We start from the raw sequence: 21,922 nt of genomic DNA, 5'->3' as shown, positions 1-21,922 counted from the left end.
AAAGTCCACGTCGGGAAAGTGGACTCCAAAAACCTCTCCACGTCTGTGACATCACACAGCCGGCTGAAAGAGAGGCAATCTGAATGGGGGGTCCAAAGTGTAGTTCAAGGGAGAGCACTTTGTGCATGGACCATTACACAGAACCCACAACCAGTCGCCAGGTAAGGCAGAGGGAAAACAATAGAGGTTCCTGCAAGGCTTTTTTTTTTTCTCCGGTGGGAAACCAGCCAGGCAACCCGAGCAGTCAGCCCAGCCTCTGAGATGGTTTTCCAGTGAGGAAACCGAACATTCTGCCTGTTACACGGCTCACAGGCTGAAAGTCTACAGGGGTAGGTGGTGTAGCCATTCTTCATCAGCCCATTTGGGAACATTTCTCCCCTTTGATGCATGTGGCTGTTGCCGCTCAAGTTGTTCAGGTAGGACCAGCTCTGACGAGGCTGGTAATGGGAGCGCGCCCCAAGCGCTGCCGCAGCGGTCTTTTTGCTGACACTGTTGAATATTTCATACTGTTAATGCTCCCCCTCTCTCTGTTCTTACCTCTCCCCCCCCTGTCTATCCCACTTTTGTGCTGTGTGTATGACGGAGGATTACACCGGCTTCTATTGTGTGGCCAACCGTCTGCCAGCCTGCTTGGGTGAAAACCTATCTCGGAGGTCCATGGGATTTCTGGTCAAAGCAGACTGTCATACTCCTGCCAGAGAAGGCTGGCTTTCTTGTGCACTGCACACCATTAGGCACAAGGCATAATGCTGTCTTTACTGCAGGATAAAATGCCTGGCAGGCTTGAATTCCAAAGTTTGTGATAAAGCTCTGGATTAAAAACAGAATCCACAAAACAGGGATCCCGGTTCGAATCCCCGTGTTACCGCCGGCTTGGTCGGGCGTCCCTACAGACGCAATTGGCCGCCGGATGTGGGTATGTGTCCTGGTCGCTGCACTAGCGCCTCCTCTGGTCGGTCGGAGCGCCTGTTCAAGGGGGAGGGGAAACTGGGAGGGGGGGGGAATAGCGTGATCCTCCCACGCGCTACATCCCCCTGGTGAAACTCCTCAGTCAGGTGAAAAGAAGCGGCTAGCGGCGCCACATGTATCAGAGGAGGCATGTGGTAGTCTGCAGCCCTCCCCGGATCAGCAGAGGGGGTGGAGCAGCGACCGGGACGGCTCGGGAATCGTGGGGTAATTGGCCAAGCACAATTTGGGAGAAAAACAAAAAAACAAAACCAATCCAAATTACATTATTTCATCATGTACACAGTACAATATTCACCCCTCTTACGTCTTCTCTGGCCATTTAACATCAACTGACCTTGATCTGAAAGGAAGTCGAGCATGGTCTGCAGGAGGAAGGACAGGTGGCGTACAGAGAGGCCAGGGTTCCCCATACGACGCGAGGCATACACCAGCTCATGCAGCAGACGCATCTGTACCGCAGCCCAGCCACGGTGGGTGCCTGAAGGGGCAAGAGAGACAAATCCAAAAAGATTAAAAAAAAAAACAAACGTACACAAGTCTGACAAATGACGTGCACCAATAGGACTCTGTACAGGGTGTACTCATGACCCCACATTTCATAAAAATGTGGTCTAGCTCCAGGTCACCACACCGCAGGCGGACAAAATATTCATTAAGGCTAATACTAAAAAAAAACTGTGTGACAAGTGTGTGCCAGACTTTCATTAGTGCGTGTTTTGGCATGCTTTTCACCCTGTAAGCACAAATACTGTCTTGGATGTAAGTCAAAAGGAGTCGTCCTTTTGGTCAGACCCATTTCCTGAGATTCGATGCCGGGCATCACGTGAGCTCTGGTGTGATATTGACAAATCCAAATGCTATTAACTCTGCAGAGATCCACGCCACGTCTTAACTGCATTCTAGCCCGACACCGGCTTTTACATGCTAGGAACCTCAGGCCCCTACAGAGCTCCAGTGCTGGCTCGCTAAGAAGAGGAGAAAAAAAGAGGGGGGGTGGGGGGGCATCTGGTAAGTAATTGACTGTTTCCATAGATAAACACTACGTTGTGTAAACTCAAATCATCATCATGCAATCCAACCATCCATCCATCCATCCATCCATCCATCCATCCATCCATCCAGCCATCCATCCATCCATCATGATACTTTGCAGTCAGCATTTCCTTACTGCAAAATATTTGCTCCAACTGACTTCCTCTTCCATCTGGGAAAAAAAAAACTGCAATGCAAAACATTTATAAGCCATTTTTCCCTTCATGAAACTGCATCCACTAAGCAGTCTAAAAATAGCTAAGTTCCACCTGTCTGCCAGCGATTTGAAGGGGAAAAAAAGAGACACACACTGTTTATCTGGAGGCTAGTAATCCAGAGGATTTTGTGGCTTTCTTCTATGGATGTCTCTCTCCCTCCAGCAGGAAAAATAACTTCATCTGTGGTGTTCTTAAGCCAGGACTGGAGGTGTCTGACAATCCAATTAGCACACCACCAAGATAATGACAGCGGTGTCACAGCTGAGCAATCGCCCTGTCATCCAAAACTTGACTCGAAAGCCACTCTACCTTCTACCCACTCCAGAAGAAATGAGGGAATTTGCCACCTTGTAGGGAGATTAGATGTCTTGTGCAATGACGTCTGCCTCTCCTCCATTATTAAGACAGAAATATTAAAAGACAGGGGACCACGAGTTACCGGATCAGCATCAGAAGACAGTGGGAGGCCTCATATTGTTGGCCCCACACGAGAATTTTACACACTTCCAGTGTGGGGAAGATGGCGGCGTGAACTCGCGTTTGTGGCGGCCTCACCCAGTGCCGACTATGCAGTGTCTTGGTCCACGTCTGCATCTAAGTTTGCGTCTTCGTGTGAGGTTTTTTCATTTTGTTTGTCAATTTTTTTTGGTTTAATGGCTCGGAGAGCAAGCACTGGATCAGCTGAGAGAGCTTATGGCCCTGCCCGGAGCTGTACAGCCCTGCCCGGAGCTGTACCCGAGAGGTAAAACCGAGGCGGTCTGGTGGCAGCTTCACGTAGCATCAACCGTGCAGTGTTTTTATCTGCTCTGCATCGTCGTGTGGAGTGCAGGGGAGGTGTGTCGAAGGGGTCGGGCTGGGTGAGCTGGTGCTGGATCGGCTGGGGGAGCCTGGTCTGCGTCGTCCGATGGGCCCAGGGACCACGGCCCCTGCCTGGAGCTGTGCCCGGGAGGAAACACGGAGGGCGGTCTGACAGGATGCGGAAGTGGGGCAGGCTAAGCTAACTGCTAGCCCTTGCAGACCGGCAGTTTCGACAGTCATCCTGGCGGCAGTTTGTTCTCTGGACAGAGAAATTTTTTTGGACTGTGCTGCATTGAGTGGACTGTGCTGCATTGAGTGGACTGTGCTGTTAACTGTTTGGACTGTGCTGCACTGTGTGGACTGTGTTGTTAACTGTTTGCACTGTGCTGCACTGAGTGGACTGTGCTGTTAACTGTTTGGACTGTGCTGCACTGTGTGGACTGTGTTGTTAATTGTTTGGACTGTGCTGCACTGAGTGGACTGTGTTGTTAATTGTTTGGACTGTGCTGCACTGAGTGGACTGTGTTGTTAACTGTTTGGACTGTGCTGCACTGTGTGGACTGTGTTGTTAACTGTTTGGACTGTGCTGCACTGAGTGGACTGTGTTGTTAACTGTTTGGACTGTGCTGCACTGTGTGGACTGTGTTGTTAATTGTTTGGACTGTGCTGCACTGAGTGGACTGTGTTGTTAACTGTTTGCACTGTGCTGCACTGTGTGGACTGTGCTGTTTACTGTTTGCACTGTGCTGCACTGTGTGGACTGTGTTGTTAACTGTTTGCACTGTGCTGCACTGAGTGGACTGTGCTGTTTACTGTTTGCACTGTGCTGCACTGTGTGGACTGTGTTGTTAACTGTTTGCACTGTGCTGCACTGAGTGGACTGTGCTGTTTACTGTCTGCACTGCCGTGGGCTGGGAGAAACTAAATTTCATTTCTTTGTGTATGCAAGTACGTATAAGAAAAGACAATAAATTCTTCCTGATTCCTGAATGCCTGGGTAAACAATGGCCTCCCTATTTCTAGTGATTGATGAGGAGAGTGAAAACGGGGCTCCTGAGCCACTCGAAAAGCCCTTCTATGGATCTCAAGACAATTTATCCTTATTGGAATGCACTGACGAGCCCCATTTTCTTCCTCACTTGAACTCTCTACTGCGTGCCCTACTGCGCAATAGCACCCCCCACGTGACAGCTTCTGCCAGACCACTCACAAACATCGCACCCGGCTTTTCCCATCAGCCCTTTGCGGACTCACAGACAGGGGACGGCCAGGCCTCCCTCACTGGGTGCTTGAACGTAGCAACCGGTACATCACTAAGCAGATTATGTAGAGACCGCACTTCTCAGTTTAACATCGGGTCTCGTTTACAAACACAAAAGTAGCGTGTTTCCATTTTAACCATGTTCCACTGGTTCCATGAACCACTGGTGCAAATTCACCACTTAAACTTTCTGCATGTCTATGGTGACAGGCATGGGCACAAGTCCATGAATACCAAGATGGCACCCAGCGCTTTACCTGTGCCCCCGTCCATAGGGTTAGTGGTTGTGTCAGGAAGGGCATCCGGCATAAAATTTTGCCAAATCATTATGCGGATTGATAAGACCATACCGGATCGGTCAAGGCCCAGCTGGCAACGACTACCACCGGTGCTGTACCCTCATGTGGTACCAACGGAAACTATCAAATCTGCTGTGGCGATCCCTGGGAAACGGAGAACAAACCGAAAGAAGGAGAAGAAGAAGAAGAAGCAACTTTTTGAATGTTTCAACAGTTGTATTAATTTTTTTAAGGTCATCCATTTTATAAGTAAAAATCATTCAAAACCAGCTTCTAAGCATAAACATTAAATGTTAAGCCTATGTATTACCCACATGCAGCAAGTTGGGGAGAAGGCCGATGCAAAAAAATCTCAGGCACAATTTCATTTTAGGATTTGATAGACAAGTTGCACAACAAATAGCTTCGGATAAAACTTTGTTAAACCCTCCAAAATAAAGGCGTGGAAAAAAGCTGCAGTGCAGCAATAATTTCCATAATCAAATGAATGACAGCATTTTTGGAGCAACCTTAACTATAAAGAAGAGAAACATTTTGAAATCAACGAGGAATAATCTGTCAATTTTGTTGTGCTTTGCTAATCCAAAAACTAAGCCTGGGCATTGACCAAGGCTGAGCTAATTTGTGTGAAATAAGACATTCAAAATGCATTTTATTTTATTTGACTTTGCCCCCTTGTAAAAAGATGAGCGTCGGGGAATTAATCAATGCTTCCTCACTTGCAGGGAGCTCTGCTGGGTGTGGGGTATCAAACACACCATTCAAAATAACCTTTCAGCAATCAGCAAGCAGCTTCTCTCATTGCGCTGTACATAAGGGGGAAGGGGGCAGAGAGGGCAGCGCTGTAGCTGAGATGAATCGTCTCCGAAGTGTCCTTTGAACAACCATCATGAGAGTAATATGGATGACCCCCAGTCTTAGTGTTCACTACGAGAGCGGTCTTTTGTGCTCCAAACACTTGGCATGGAGTGAGTGCATTAGGTGGGAGTCGAGAGCGTACAAAACCAAGGCACTTATCATGTGAATACTAAAAAAGTCAATAAAAGCCTGGCTCTGGTCTCAACTGAGTCTCTTTCTGAGCAGAGCGGCGGCCTGAATACACCCTCAAGGACTATTCTTGAAATGACAGCAAAGCTTGAGAGCAAAGCAATGTGACTTGTTTCTTTTATATGCTGATTTTGTTATCACAACAGTCAGGGAAAGGGTGTGTTCAGAGTACATTTCAGTTGGGGAAATGCTTGAGGGGGGGCGGGGGGGCTGTTCAGCAATGTTTCTGGATTTTTTTTTTCTTCTTTCGTATCTGTGTAAGTTTTAGAACATTTATTTTGGCAGATCTACAATTTTTTCTCTTCTCACTATACAAAGTAGCACAATCCATGGATAAATCTAAACAAGTTAAAGATTTTGGAACGTACATGGACTAGGAAAACCGGCAAAAGTAAAACAAGATATTATAATAGAATAAAATATCTCAAATCTAAAATAGTGTTTTTTACAGGAGAACCATTTGATTGCAACCGATATAAAGTGCTTGGAGACAAGATGACCAGGACAAGCCGTTTTGTTTATTCATCCGTCACAGCGACGAGGACCATCTAGTCATGCTGTGATGGATCACTGATGACTTGCGCAATGATTAAAGTGGGGAAGAGTTGCGCATCATCAACCCCACTCTCTCATCCGAGACCACCTACTACCAGTGGGACGACTAGCAAGACGACTGGCAATGGAGACTGATGCAGATTTTTTCTCAGGGTTTCTTCCCGAAGCCTTTACCGTAGACGAGTATACCCCCAAGGCAGTGGGGGTTTTAAATCAGAGTTTTCCTTCTCCAGATGAACTGCCCAACAGGCTAACGAGCATCATCTACCCAGGTCTGAAATCAGAGTTGTCCTTCTCCTAGATTGGCTGCCAACCAAGGCTAACGAGTCCAATCGACCCAACCAGTTATACCGCCAGCTGGGTCGATTGGCCAGGACAAGTAATTAACACCTCTTAAAGTAGGCAAGCCAGAGAGGTGGTCATCCTTGGTAGGTCAATACCATTTCAAGGCTCACAAAAATTATTAAGGACCCATACGGCAGATTTTTTATTGTTCAGGATAAAATATTATTATGTAAAGTGAACTTGGTCAAAATTCGTGGCCTTAATGAAAATAAACCATAATTTTTTTGAGAAGCTTTTGATAGAGGTTTAAGTGAATTCGAATATATTTGACTATTATACAAAAACCCTACTGTAGAAATCTTGACAAACAACAACATAAACACATTTTCCTCTACAACTATCAACGAGACAAGGTTACCCATCCTCTCCTTTGCTTTTCCCATTAGCCATTGAACCACTGGCTATGGCAATAATGGATAATAATAATAATGGTGTGGCAGGATGAGGAAAAACACAGGAGACAAAGGCGAGTTTGATGTTTATTCCTCAACTCCAAAAACCAAACTGCAGCAGGAACAACCCTGCACCAGCGAGCCCGGGAACGTAAACCACGCCCCCAGCCCACAGTCCTGCTGGGTGAGAGGCACAGCCCCCAGTGTCCGCCACACAGACCCCCCCCCCCCACCCGAACACCCAGAAGGGACTCCTGGGAAGAAAATCAGTGTCTCACTGGAGGCTTAAGCAGCCTGCCATAACGGCTGCGCCATCCCTCAGCCGAAACAGTAGTTGAAACACAGTCCAATGCCGGTTGAGAAGCAGAATGCTGAACCCGTGAAGACACTGCCGGGGTCCTGGAAGGAGGACGACCACGACGGGGAACCTGGGCCGGAAATACAACTTCGCCTGCCACCCTGTGCGCCAGTTTAAGCCTATAAAGCGTGACACGCTCCCTACGCCCACCCATATCCAGCACAAAACCCTTAGGACCCATCCCAAGAACCCGAAATGGGACATCGTATGGGGGTTGGCGAGGCGAGCGGTGAGCATCATGCCGTACAAAAACAAAACGAGCCGACATGAGCTCCGCAGGCACGAACAACCGCGGAAAACAGTGGTGAATGGGGCCTGGAAACCAAGCGCTGTCGGACAAAAAGGATAAACGGCCGGACGGGGTCGAGGAGCAGAACTCCCAGGCAAAAATTCCCCAGGGACGCGGAGTGGCTGACTGAGCACCAGCTCAGTGGGCGAAGCGTCGAGGTCCTCCTTAGGAGCCGAACGCAACCCGAGCATAACCCAAGGTAAACGATCCACCCAGTTATCATCTGAGAGCACAGCGCTGCCTTGAGCGACCGGTGAAAATGTTCACACAAACCGTTAGCCTGAGGGTGGTACGCGGTAGTGCGGTGTACCTGCACACCCAAGGATCGCGCAAGTGCCGACCAGAGCTCGGACACGAACTGGGGGCCCCTGTCTGAGGTGAAATCTGACGGAGTGCCAAAACGGGCGACCCAGGAGGAAAGAAACGCGCGTGCAACGTCCGCGGATGTTGTGGAGGACAGAGGGACAGCCTCTGGCCACCTGGTGGTCCGATCTACCATTGTGAGCAGGTGCATAAAACCCTGTGAAGAACGTAGAGGGCCCACCAGGTCCACATGCACATGGTCGAAACGTCTGGCCGGGATCGGAAACGGTTCGAGGGGCGACTTAGTGTGCTGGTGGACCATAGCGCGCTGGCACGCCACAAATGCAGCCGCCCACCCCTTGATGTCTTTGCGGAGGCAGGGCCAGATGAACTTGGAACCGACCAACTTCACTGTCGCCCGAACTCCAGGGTGCAAGAGGGAGTGAATCGATTCGAAAACTCGATGGCGCCAGGCCACTGGAACGGCGACGGCCGGTGGAGACATCGCAGAGGAGGGCAGGACTGCCTTCCTGCATCACAGCATCCTCTAGCTTGAGACCAGTACGCGTTGACCTAAGGGCAAGGACGTCCGGGTCGCTGGGCTGGTCGGCAGCCATAGCGGAGAAATCCACACCGAGGTGCACAGGACACACAAGCACACGCGACAAACAATCAGCAACAGGGTTGGACTTCCCGGCCACATGCTGAATGTCTGTTGTGAACTCGGAGATGGCCGCTAGGTGGCGCTGCTGACGAGCAGACCACGGCTCAGTCACTTTGGACATGGTGAAAGTCAGCGGTTTATGATCCACATAAGCCGTTAATGAGCGACCCTCCAGCAGGAAGCGGAAATGACGGGTGGAAAAGTGCAGTGCCAGCAACTCCCGGTCAAAAACGCTGTACTTGCGCTCGCCATCTCGCAGTTTGCAGCTAAAAAATGTCAGACGCATCGGTTGTTAAAGCTATGGACGCCGTGGGTGTGGGATGGGCGAGGAGGGCAGCATTAGCCAGGGAGCACTTAAGTCCGTCAAAGGCCTGGATCCGTTTGGGAGTCCAGTCGACAGGGTCGTTAGCCTTCTTAAGCCGCAGGGCTTTGTAAAGTGGCTGAAGGAGGTGGGCAGCGCGAGGGAGGAAACGGTTATAGAAATTCACCATTCCCAAGAATTCCTGCAATGCCTTAACAGAGACTGGGCGGGGAAATTCCGCCACCGCTTGCACCTTAGAAGGCAGCGGGACCGCGCCTTGCGGCGAAATGCGGTAACCCAAGAAGTCAATCACCGGCAGTCCAAACTGACACTTGGCCGGGTTGACTATCAGGCCGTGTTCGTCCAAACGACGGAAAACCTGTTTCAGGTGCGCCAGGTGCTCTTCAGCTGACGGACTGGCCACTAATATGTCGTCGAGATAAACGAACACGAAAGCAAGGTCACGCAACACCGAGTCCATCAGCCTCTGAAAGATTTGTGCTGCCCCCTTCAAGCCAAATGGCAAAAAGCCCAAATGGGGTGATCACTGCGGTCTTGGGCACATCCTCTGCGCTCACCAGGTCCACCTTAGAGAAGATAGTGGTACCTGCCAGGCGTATGGAAAAGTCCTGTATGTGTGGGATGGGATAGCGGTCATTGGCGGTGACGTTGTTCAGGTGGCGAAAGTCGCCGCAAGGCCGCCACGACCCATCCGCCTTGGGCACCATGTGAAGCGGCAAGGCCCACGGGCTGTTGGAACGCCTCACTATACCCAGACGCTCCATGATGGCGAACTCCTCCTTAGCTGTAGCCAATTTTACCGCGTCGAGGCGCCGCGCATGCGCAAAAACTGAAGGTCCCAGAGTGGGAATGAAATGTTCTAACCCGTGTTTAGTAACCGCGGTGGAAAAGGCAGGCGTAGTCACCGATGGAAAATCCGCCAGCAAACGCTGAAAAACATCCCCTAATGCTAAAAAGTTAGCGCGTGTTAACGGCCCGGCTCCCCGTCTCGCACGGAACAGTGGCGAAAGACACAGCATCAATTAAACGGCAGTTTGCAACATCAACAAGCAGACCATTAGCACACAGAAAATCCGCGCCGATAATAGGAACAGTAATGGAGGCGACTACAAAGTCCCACTCGAAATGGCGCCCGCGGAAACAAACAATCACCAACCTTGTGCTAAACGTCGCAATGGACGAACCGTTAGCTGCACTCAACTGTGGGCCGCCGCCTTCGGCTGACCTGTCTGTCTTAGCAGGAGGGAGTAGGCTCTTATGCGAGCCTGAGTCCACCAGAAACCGTCTTCCTGACATCGTGTCCTTAATGAAGAGCAGCTCACTACGTCCGCCAGCGCCCACAGCTGCTACTGAGCGCTGGCCCTGGAGTTTCCCGCCGCCTCAAACGTGAACAGAGGGACGCAGCGCCTCGCCTTGCCGCCGAACCACTGGTGGAAGAAACAGAGGCCTCAGAGCCAATTTATTTGGAACAAAAACAAATCTAGACTTCACTATAAGCTCATCTGCCTCACTTATTGGGGGAGAAGGGTGCTTCAATTAACCAATCTGAGATGGTATTACTGATCTGCCCAAATGACTTCCACAATGTCTTGTTTCTCTTCATCCATCTACGCCCCAGGCGTAGGTTGACATCAAACAAAAATCGATCCAAGACCTTCCATTAAACTTATTCATGTATTCTTCTGATATTAAAACTTTGGGGGAAAAAACGGACAAGGAACCCTTTCTAAAAAAAAAAAAATCAATATCAATCTGGTACTATGTAAATATATGTGTGGGTGAACCCATAACAATATCACAACTTACTCCTGTCTAGAGAAATGGTAAATTCATACCTGGCAAAGTGGACGGGGGATTTAAAATGTGGGCCAACAGGGATATTTTTAAAAAGAAATCTCAAATCTTTTTGCAGACGGGACTTACTTTTCATTTGATCAATTATGTGGAAAATGTCGAATTCCTACAAAACGTTTTTTTTTTTACAAATACAACTAAGGAGCTTTATATTTTGGGAGTACAAAAAGATAACACTAACACCACCACTGTTGATTATTGAAAAAAATGTACTTGAAAATGTAGAAGATAGAGGTCATATATCAAGATTTTATCATTTGTTGATGACAAATTCTGAGGAATCATCATTAGAAAAGCTAAACGCTTGGAGAACAGACATACATGAAAATACTGTTATAGCAGATGGGACATGGCCTGTTTGAAAGCACAAAAATAAACTATAAATACATGTCTTAAATTACTGCAATATAATTGGCTAATGAGAACGGACAAAACCCCTGTTAAACTCAACAAGATGTCTCCGAAAATCCCAGATTCTTGTGTGGCATGTTCAGAGCAGAAGGGAACTCTTATCACACTGTTTGAGAATGCTCACAGATTCAATTATTTTGGGGGGGAAAAAATCATACAACATCTCCCACAGATTGTCAATAAGAATGTCCTGTGCCAAACTTTGTATACATGGAATTTACCCAGAAGATGTTTCAGTAACAAGGGAACAAACACTAGTAATTTACTTTGGACTTCTTCGGGCCAGAAAAGTGATTGCATTATACTGGAAGAGCACAACGCCTCCATCAGTAAATAGATGGATAAAAGAGCTGTCAACTTGTCACGGTCTGGAGAACCTGACATATATTACTAAAGGGAAATGGAAGGGCTTTGCTCTTATTTGGACCTTTTCATGGACTTTTTGGAAAATGCAAATACAAACACTACCTGAAGTAGTGGATGGTAAAAGGATGTATGTACCGTATAGTATAGAGTAAATCCAAATGTAAACTGCCTTTTTTCTTTATGATGTTTACTCTTACTTTTACTTTTTTTATATTTTTATTTTTGTGGGTAGCTGTGTCAATGTAAATGATTAGTTCTGAATATACTATTAAAATCTCAATAAATATATTGGAGAAAAAAAATACGTTGAATTTGTGTTTAAACTTTTCTTCCACACTTTCAGTATTCTTATAATGAAATAATTATAATTTCTATAATTCTTATAGTATTCTTATTCTTATAGATCATTATTATAGGTATTCTGGGTAGTTGGTGAGTGTATAATAGTTCTTTTGATAGTTTAATACATTGAGATTTACCGCTCCTTTACATGTGCACAGCTTCCAACTGTTTTCTATAATGTGCCTGATAAACTGCTAAGTTGCAAATTAGCTATTTACCCCCCCCTTTTTTTCTCCCCAGCTGTACTTGGCCAATTACTCCACTCTTTCAAGTCTACTCGGTTGCTGCTTCACCCCCTCTGCTGATCCGGGGAGGGCTGCAGACTATTACATTCTGGCTCCGATGGATGTGGAGTCACCAGCCGCTTCTTTTCACCTGACAGTGAGGAGTTTCGCCAGGGGGACGTAGCATGTGGAAGGATCACACTATTGCCCCCAGTTCCCCTCGACCCCAAACAGGCACCCTGCAGCAACCAGGACACATACCCACATCTGGTTTCCCACCCGTAGATACAGCCAATTGCGTCTGTAGGGACGCTGGACCAAGCCGGAGGTAACACGGGGATCTGAACTGGGATCCCCCTGTTGGTAGACAATGAAACAGACCACTACACTACCTGGACGCCCCGACATTTTTATTTTTAGCATTTTTTCAAGAGTACCAAAGTCTAAAGGTTAGGGCTGTTTGTGTGACAGTGCCCTACCTTTGTTGAAGTCCTTGGGGTCCAGGGAGAGGCTGTATCCAGGCAGTGTCTCCAACAGCAGCTTGTAGCAAGCCCTCCAGCCAGGCTCTGGGATGGTGGGAGCCACACACTGCATCGCCGCCACACGCTTAAAAAAGGCGGACTTGCGGTGAAAGCCAATCAGATCGTACAGCTCCGACAGAATGCTGTAACGCTGGATCTTCTCCTCCTCTGACAGCTGAGGTCACACACACACAATACGTAGAGATTAGAGATCGACTTTGGCAATGTGATTGTCGTTCTTAAGTTACATAGATATTAGTTGCTGCTAGTTCAGGATTTTGAGGAAAGGTTGTGCAGATTGTGTTACCTGTTACACGCTATTCTATTCACAGCAGCATATTATATAATGATGGAGAAACAAAGAAAAAAACACTAGCCCTTGTGTTGTCCACACATTGTGTACACCGCCCTTGTCTTGAGGGTCAGTTATGACCCGTCTCCATTAAACCTCTAAATTAAAGCAACTCCATTTAATTTTAAACCGCAAATCTATTTTGCATGAAGAAACAAGCTGTCGCTCATCACAAACTGTGTGACTATCTGAGTTTTCCCTCCTCACAGTGCAGAAATACTGCATTTACTCAGTGGACACCACTCATTTTATTACAACACAGCTGTCACACTTGTTTTCTTTACTAAAGTAAAGCTTCATTATTATCATTATGTTTTACTAAACTACTACTACTACTTTTGGCTGCTCCCGTTAGGGGTCGCCACAGCGGATCATCCTATTTTTTACTAAAGTAGAGGTTTATTATTAATAATAATAATTATTATTATTGCTTAAGATACTGCATAGGTGTAAAAATTAACTTTTTAGCAAGAGATAGCACTTGTATAGCCTAAAAAAGGAGCAGAAATGTGCAGAAAGACGTTTTTGTCTTCGGGTCATTTGACCCTAGGACAATCTCAGTACCCTAGTGGTGTACAGCTTTCATGGAAATATGAACCAAAAACAATCTTTTACTTTTTCTAATGTTGGGGTCACTCTAGGAAAAGTCGTCAAATTTCAGGTTGAGAAAAGATCATTTAGAGTCTTTTCTCTGCTGTTAAACACTGTTATGGGTCATTTCTGACCCACTGACAACAGAAGGGCACGGGTACACTACTTGATCTTGTTCCTTGCTGATGGGTAACAGTCGTAGATGTGAGCCCTGGCCATCTAAACCTATACATTTGGGAGGGAGCAGTTCTCATCCAAAAAAAAATTCAACGGATCGAATTAAGAAATGTGAAGAAAAGCTGAAGGAGCCGGAAAACGTCATTACTAAAAGTGTGGATCACCCAAATGAGCCCAGGTACCTGTCCCAGGTTGATGTACACGGCGTTCTGTAGAAACTCGGAGGCCTCCATGGCCCTCTTCTGGATGGCCAGCACCCTGACCGCCTTCACACAGGCCTCCAGCTCAATCACGCCGGCGTTCTTGTACTGACGGAGAGAAAAGGGGAGAACTGTGAGGTTTGCTCAGCCCGGTGAAAAAAAAAAAAGAAAAGAGAAAAATAAACACTCAATGAGGGTTATATCTTGACTTCTGTACACGAGCTCATCGTCAGGATGAACGTTTTTTCATCAGAATATGATGTCGATCATCAGGTCTTCCACAGGTACATGCAGAGTTTGAACTGTGATGTGGTGGACTTCAGGAAACCTGACCGTGAGCTCCTGAGGCTACATGCCGCCTGTGTGTTAAGGCACACATAATTTTTTTTTTGATCTGGCCCTCCTCCGGTCTCCCTCCACACCCACCCTCATTGTCTCATTATTAAAAATTAAATTAATACCCGAGTTGCAGTGTGTTCAGGACAGGCGTAATTTAATTTTAAATGAGCCACTTACAGGTAAAAAGGGCCAAGGGAGGTCACGGCACGAAGCCAATTACAATAACGGAGATAAAGCACGACATCGGCCCTGAATGGTTTGTTAGAATAATGAGTCCATTTTTATTTCCATAATAGTGAGACTTTAATACCTTTCTTTCACGAAATACGGTGATCCAAAGAAGGATGTCACAGTGTGAACATATTCCACTAAAAAAAAAAAAAAAAAAAAAAAAAAACGCCAAACACAGGAAAAGCCACCGTTTTTATTTTCTTCCTTTGTGATTTGTCACTGAAGGTTTCTTTTCTAAATACTGAGTTTCCTCAACACTCTTACTGAGTATTGTCTCTCTGATATATATATATAGATTTGATTTTGATATACTTTACTGACCCCCGTAGGGAAATTCCTCTCTGCATTTAACCCATCCTAGCCGTGTAGCTAGGAGCAGTGGGCAGCCACCGTGCGGCACCCAGGCACCAACTCCAGTTTGTCTTGCCGTGCCTTGCTCAAGGGCACAGACGGGAGTATTAACCCTAACATGCATGTCTTTCTGATGGTGGGGGGAAACCGGAGCACCCGGAGAAAACCCACCGCAGACATGGAAAGAATATGCAAACTCCACGCAGAGGTCGACCCGGGATGACCCCCCAAGGTTGGACAACCCCGGGGTTCGAACCTTGGACCTTCTTGCTGTGAGGCGACAGCACTAACCACTGCACCACCGTGCTGCCAAATTACAAGAGACTATAAATTATATACATATATAATATTATATTATAAAATGACAAAAATACAAAAGACGTATTCAGAAGAATACATCTACCATCAGCATCTAGTAGCCTGTTTAATCTGTGAGACGACCACAGTACTAAGACACCCTCCAACTGACTAAAACCAAATTAATACTGCACCCTACTGAGTAGACTGGTCATTACACAACATACAGCATGTTACATCATCGTGTATAGTGACTCCTGCAGTCACCTGCCTGCCTAAGAGCCTCTCACTGGTTTGTGGGCATGTGCAGTGCACTTCTGCAGTATGACACAACTAACATATGAAAGTGAAAGGGATGCACAATTGGAAATGTTTTTACTAAGTAATTTTTAAAAGCAATATTGATAGTTTAATAATGGAGAAAATATGTTAATAGCGAGTACAGTATTCTTAACAGACCTGTACAGCTCTATATTTTCCCTATAAGATCTGCCCCCTCCATCGACTCTTTTAAGCCCCAGCTCAAACTTACTTTTATTCTCCAGCGTTTGAATCCTCCTGATGTGGCTGGTTTCTGGCTTGCCCATGTGTTGTTTATTCGTGCCTACGATCTACGTGCCCTGAGGTGTGTCGGTGTTTCTTGTATCTATTTGTATTTTAGCTACGCGCTCTGGTCTGTGCAGCACTTTGGTGAGCGTGGTTGTGTTTAAATGTGCCCTATAAATACATGTGACTCGACTCGGTATTCAGTACCTTGCCATAGTAGGAGATGGCCTCTTTGTATTTCTCAATGATGTCTTCTGGACTGAGACAGTTCTTGGCTCGTCCAATCTCAGTGCTGGTGTCTGCACTGATTCCATTGGCGGTAAGGGCACCTGTACTCGTATAAGTAGACAGAATATGATCAGTATTAGAACTGCTGAGAAAAATTAAGTTATTTTCCAGCTGTTGGCATGATGATGAAACTATTTCCCATGACTGCAATACATATATATATATATATATATATATATACATATATATATATACACACACACACACACACACACACACATATATATATATATATATATATATATATATATATATATATATATATATATATATATATATATATTCACCTGTCAGCCAAAACATTAAAACCATCTGCCTAATATTGTGTAGGTCCCCCTCGTGCCACCACAACAGCTCTGACCCACCGAGGCATGGACTCTACAAGACCTCTGAAGGTGTCCTCTGGTATCTGGCACCGAGACGTTAGCAACAGATCCTTTAAATCCTGTAAGTTGTGAGGTGGGGCCTCCATAGATCGGACTTCTTTTTCCAGCACATCCCACAGATGCTCGATCGGATTGACAGCTGGGGAATTCGAAGGCCAAGGCAACACCTTGAACGCTTTGTCATGTTCCTCAAACCATTCCAGGGTGCATTATCCGGCTGAAAGAGGCCACTGCCATCAGGGAATACCGTTGCCTTGAAGGGTTGTTGCTGGTCTGCAACCATGTTTAGGTAGGTGGCACGGGTCAAAGCAACATCCACATGAATGCCAGGACCCAAGGTATCCCGGCAGAACATTGCCTAGAGCATCACACTGCCTCCAACAGCTTACCTTCTTCCCACAATGCATCCTGGTGCCATCTCTTCCCTGGGTACATGATGCACACGCACCGGGCCGTCCACATGATGTAAAACAAAACGTGAGTCACCAGACCAGGCCACCTTCGTCCACTGCTCCATGGTCCAGTTCTGATGCTCACACACCCATTGTAGGGGCTTTCAGCGGTGGACAGGGGTCATCGTGGGCTCTCTGATTGGTCTGCAGCTACACAGCCCCATACGCAGCAAGCTGTGATGCACTGTGTGTTCTGACACCTGTCTATCACAGCCAGCATGAACTTTTTCAGCAATTTGAGCTACAGTAGCTCTTCTGTGGGATCGCACCAGATGGGCTAGCCTTGGCTCCTCACAGGCATCAGTGAGCCTTGGGTGCCCATGACCCTGTCACCGGTTCACCAGTTGTCCTTCCTTGGACCACTTTTGGTAGGTACTGACCACTGCATACTGGGAACACCCCACAAGACCTGCTGTTTTGGAGATGCTCTGACCCAGTCGTCTAGCCATTGCAAATGGCCCTTGGAATCCTTAAACTTGGCCATTTTTTTCCTGCTTCCAACACATCAACTTCAAGAACTGACAGCTCCCTTGCTGCCCAATATATCACACCCCTTGACAGATGCCATTGTAATGAGACAATCAATTTTATTCACTTAACTGTCAGTGGTTTTAATGTTTTGGCTGATCGGTGTGTGTGTGTGTGTGTGTGTGTGTGTGTGTGTGTGTGTGTGTGTGTGTGTGTGTGTGTGTGTGTGTGTGTGTGTGTATGTATATATACATATAGCATTTTTTTCCCGAAATCGTCAATCGTGTTGTGAGTGCTCAACAAATGAGGAGCAGAATAGGCCTGTACTGCAATGTATTAAAATCTTTTTTCCTGTATCTGTGTTGATATATATATATATATATAGATATATAAACTTAGCACAAAAAGTAAGGAAATGTGTGTTTGGTAGATTATGTCTTTGTTGTAACAAGGCTTCTTGGCAATAAATCTTATATCAGGCAGCTGATTGTCAGCACCTGGGGTACCAGAAGCTCAAAACAAGAGTCAATAGCAACAGCAAAATAAGCTGTTTGGCATTGGCAGAGAAGATTTGACAAATTTTTCATGGGCGCAACCCACATACTCAGCTCTGCTGCTCATCCCACAAATGCATGTTCCTTACAAATGTGGCGCCATTTAAAAGGGAAATAAACAGGCTTTCCAACGGTCTAAGATTTATTGCCAAGAAGCATTGTTACAACAAAGAAATCATCTACCAAACACACATTTCCTTACTTTTTGTGCTAAGTACATATATATAAAAGAAACACTCAACAATAGGAAAAGTGCTCGTCAAATAAGGAGCAAAATAATCCAGTGATTCAAGTAAATTGACCTATATTTACTTGAATCACTGGATCTATATAGAGAGAGAGAGAGAGAGAGAGAGAGAGAGAGAGAGAGAGAGAGAGAGAGAGAGAGAGAGAGAGAGAGACAGAAGAGAGAGAGAGAGAGAGAGAGAGAGAGAGAGAGAGAGAGAGAGAGAGAGAGAGAGAGAGAGAGAGATAGACATAGATCGATAGATAGATATATATAGCGTTTTTTTTCCGAAACCGTCAATAGATATATAGCCGTCAATAGATATATAACAGACATAGATATATAACAGACATAGATTAAAAGCTAAAAAGAAAATGTTTTATGAGAAAAGGTGCAAAAAAATATTCAGGTGTCAATGTAGATTAAATGGGCAGAAAACAAAAAAATGCAAAAAACAGACTATTATGCAGAGCCTTCTGGCCAATCAGCCTCGACACCTGACACAAACTTCGTCCAATGGGACTGATTTTAATGGGCAAGAATGTATAAAGTAGCCTTCTTCTTTTTCTGGCTGCTCCCGTTAGGGGTCACCACAGCAGATTATCCATTACCATCTCTTCCTGTCCTCTGCATCTTCCTCTGTCATGCCAACCGACTGCATGTCCTCCCTCACCACATCCATAAACCTCCTCTTTGGCCTTCCTCTTCTCCTCTTCCCTGGCAGCTCCATATTCAGCATCCTTCACCCAGTATACCCAGCATCTCTCCTCCACACATGTCCAAGCCATCTCAATCTTGCCTCTCTTGCCTTTTCTCTGAACTGTACAACCTGAGCTGTCCCTCTAATATACTCGTTCCTAATCCTGTCCCTCTTCCTCACTCCCAATGAAAATCTTATCATCTTCAATTCTGCCACCTCCAGCTCCACTTCCTGTCTTTTTTTTCAGTGCCACCGTCTCTAAACCATATAACATGGCTGGTCTCACAACCATCTTGTAAACTTTCCCTTTAACTCTTGCTGGCACCCTTCTGTCACAAATCCCTCCTGACACTCTTCTCCACCCACTTCACCCTGCCTGCACTCTCTTCTTCACCTCTCTTCTGCACTCCCCACTACTTTGGACAGTTGACACCAAGTATTTAAACTCAAACAACTTCATCACCTCTACTCCTTGCATCCTTATCATTTCGTTTTCCTCCCTCTCATTCATACATATTTATCCCGTCTTGTTCCAACTGACTTTCATTCCTCTTCTCTCCGGTGCATACCTCCACCTCTCCAGGCTGTCCTCCACCTGCACCCTACTCTCGCTGCAGATCACAATGTCGTCCGCAAACATCATCGTCCATGGAGACGCCTGCTTGATCTCGTCCGTCAACCTGTCCATCACCATTGCAAACAAGAAAGGGCTCAGAGCCGATCCTTGATGTAATCCCACCTCCACCTTGAACCCATCTGTCATTCCCACTGCACACCTCACCACTGTCACACTGCCCTCATACATATCCTGCACCACTCTTATATATACCTGTCTGCCATTCCCGACTTCCTCATATACTACCACACTTCCTCTCTCGGCACCCTGTCGTATGCTTTCTCTAAATCTACAAAGACACAATGTAACTCCTTCTGGCCTCCTCTATACTTCTCCATCAATATTCTCAAAGCAAACATCACATCTGTGGTGCTCTTTCATGGCATGAAACCATACTGCTGCTCGCTGATCATCACCTCTCCTCTTAACCTAGCTTCTATTACTCTTTCCCATATCTTCATGCTGTGGCTGATCAACTTTATACCTCTGTAGTTGCTACAGTTCTGCACATCGCCCTTGTTCTTGAAAATCGGTACCAGTATGCTTCTTCTCCACTCCTCAGGCATCCTCTCACTTTCCAAGATTGTGTTAAACAATCTAGTTAAAAACCCCACTGCCATCTCTCCTAAACACCTCCATGCCTCCACAGGTATGTCATCAGGACCAACCGTCTTTCCACTCTTCATCCTCTTTATAGCTACCCTCACTTCCTCCTCGCTAATCCACTGCACTTCCTGATTCACTATCCCCACATTATCCAACCTTCTCGCTCTCATTTTCTTCATTCATCATCTCCTCAAAATACCCCTTCCACCTTCTCAGCACACTCTCCTTGTTTGTCAGCACATTTCCATCTCTATTCTTCATCACCCTAACCTGCTGCACATCCTTCCCAGCTTGATCTCTCTGTCTAGCCAATCTGAACTAGGCCTTTCTTTTCTCCTCTCTTACTCGCCAACCTTTAATACAACTGACCGCACGCCTTTTCCTTCGCCACCTCTCTCTTCGCCTTACACCGCATCTCCTTGTACTCCTGTCTACTTTCTTCATCGCTGACTATCCCACTTCTTCTTCGCCAACCTCTTCCTCCCTATGTACTTTCTCATTCCGCCACCAAGTCTCCTCGTCTTCCTTCCTCTGTCCAGATAACACACCGAGTACCTTCCTGGCTGTCTCTCTCATCAGAATTCATAAAGGAGTCAACAGGGCCTCTAGACCCCTACAGCCCCCACGATTCTGAGCTCTGGGGAGCGGTGCTGTCCAGGTCACTGTCCCCCCCTGTCTGAAACACTCCACTTACACCAATATCCTCACTGTTAAAATGAAAGGAAACCGCTCGGGGAAGACTGACTCCAAATCCCTGACTGAAACCAGTAACAATCAAACAAATTAACATTCTCGTTAGAATTTTTGTTACGTGATCAAAACGACACTTTGACCAACTTCCCAAACAAGAGTTGAAATTTCAAGCGAAATAATTTAAAAGCAATTGCGAGCCGCATCACTAAAACAAATCTGATTAGAATACAAATGTCAATTGAGAAGGTATTGCCTAGCAACAGAGCCGGGTCTACAGCAATGACGCAACTGTCAGTTTGACAAGCATGTGAATAATGAGATGCGGCATCGCACGTTGCTTTGGCCAAAGATCACTAGCAACCTTATGCTGAAGGCAAATCTTAGTCTGAATCTTAATAAACTGTGTAATCTAGAAGACCTTATAGGCTATGATACGCGTTTTATTTTTTTTTTCTTTTGAAGCCATACTAAGAGGTGGGTCAAGAAAACGCTGGACAGTTCTTTACTGAGCATTTAGACAAGAGTGTAAAATGAAGCATGTACCAATGGTGTTAAATTGATATGGCAACACTGCCACCTTCTGGCAAATCATATGGGTGATCTGTTCTCGCAAAGACCCCATGGAGCATCTAACCGTTTCTACAACGTGGTACATATCTGAGCAACATGTTAGTTGTGAACAGTTTCACAGGCGTTGAGTGATTTGGTTATAGCCTTTATAAACACCCTCCCTGTTGTGTTTTAATCGAGGTTAAGATGGAAGTTGCTGGGACGGTGACAGTGAGCAGTGAGACCTCAGTAAGCAGGAGATTGTAAACCGACCCACTGAAGTGCATCCATCCATCCATTATCCAAACCGCTTATCCCGCTCTCAGGGCAGCGGGGATGCTGGAGCCTATCCCAGCAGTCACTGGGTGGCAGGCAGGAAGACACCCTGGACAGGCCGCCAGACCATCACAGGGCCCACACACACACATTCACAACTAGGGACAATTTAGTACAGCCGATTCACCTGACCTACATGTCTTTGGACTGTGGGAGGAAACCGGAGCACCCGGAGGAAACCCACACAGACACGGGGAGAATATGCAAACTCCACAAAGAGGACCACCCGGGACGACCCCCAAGGCTGGACTACCCCGGGGCTCGAACCCAGGACCTTCTTGCTGTGAGCCGACCGCAATAACCACTGTGCCACCGTGCCGCCCGACTGAAGTCATAAATTGATGATGATGGTAATCAAATGGAAGTGTGGCTGTGGGAAAGACCCGCTTCATTT

The 21,922-nt window shown here is 46.4% G+C and overlaps 1 protein-coding gene across 1 annotated transcript in view; it reads right to left on the bottom strand.

Moving 5' to 3' along the window:
* trappc9 (trafficking protein particle complex subunit 9) overlaps window positions 1-21,922 on the bottom strand; it is a 217,845-nt gene that overhangs the window by 188,324 nt on the left and 7,599 nt on the right. The window contains exons 5-8 of the mRNA XM_056298382.1: window positions 15,862-15,983; window positions 13,873-13,998; window positions 12,529-12,745; window positions 1,304-1,447 (exon numbers count right to left, since the gene is read on the bottom strand). Coding sequence (XP_056154357.1) covers window positions 1,304-1,447; window positions 12,529-12,745; window positions 13,873-13,998; window positions 15,862-15,983 — 609 coding nt within the window. The remainder of the gene's footprint in view (window positions 1-1,303; window positions 1,448-12,528; window positions 12,746-13,872; window positions 13,999-15,861; window positions 15,984-21,922) is intronic.

This window comes from Lampris incognitus, chromosome 18 (assembly GCF_029633865.1).
Source record: "Lampris incognitus isolate fLamInc1 chromosome 18, fLamInc1.hap2, whole genome shotgun sequence".
NCBI lineage: Eukaryota > Metazoa > Chordata > Actinopteri > Lampriformes > Lampridae > Lampris > Lampris incognitus.
Note: the sequence above shows the minus strand (reverse complement) of the source record. Positions and strands in the feature narration are given on the sequence as shown.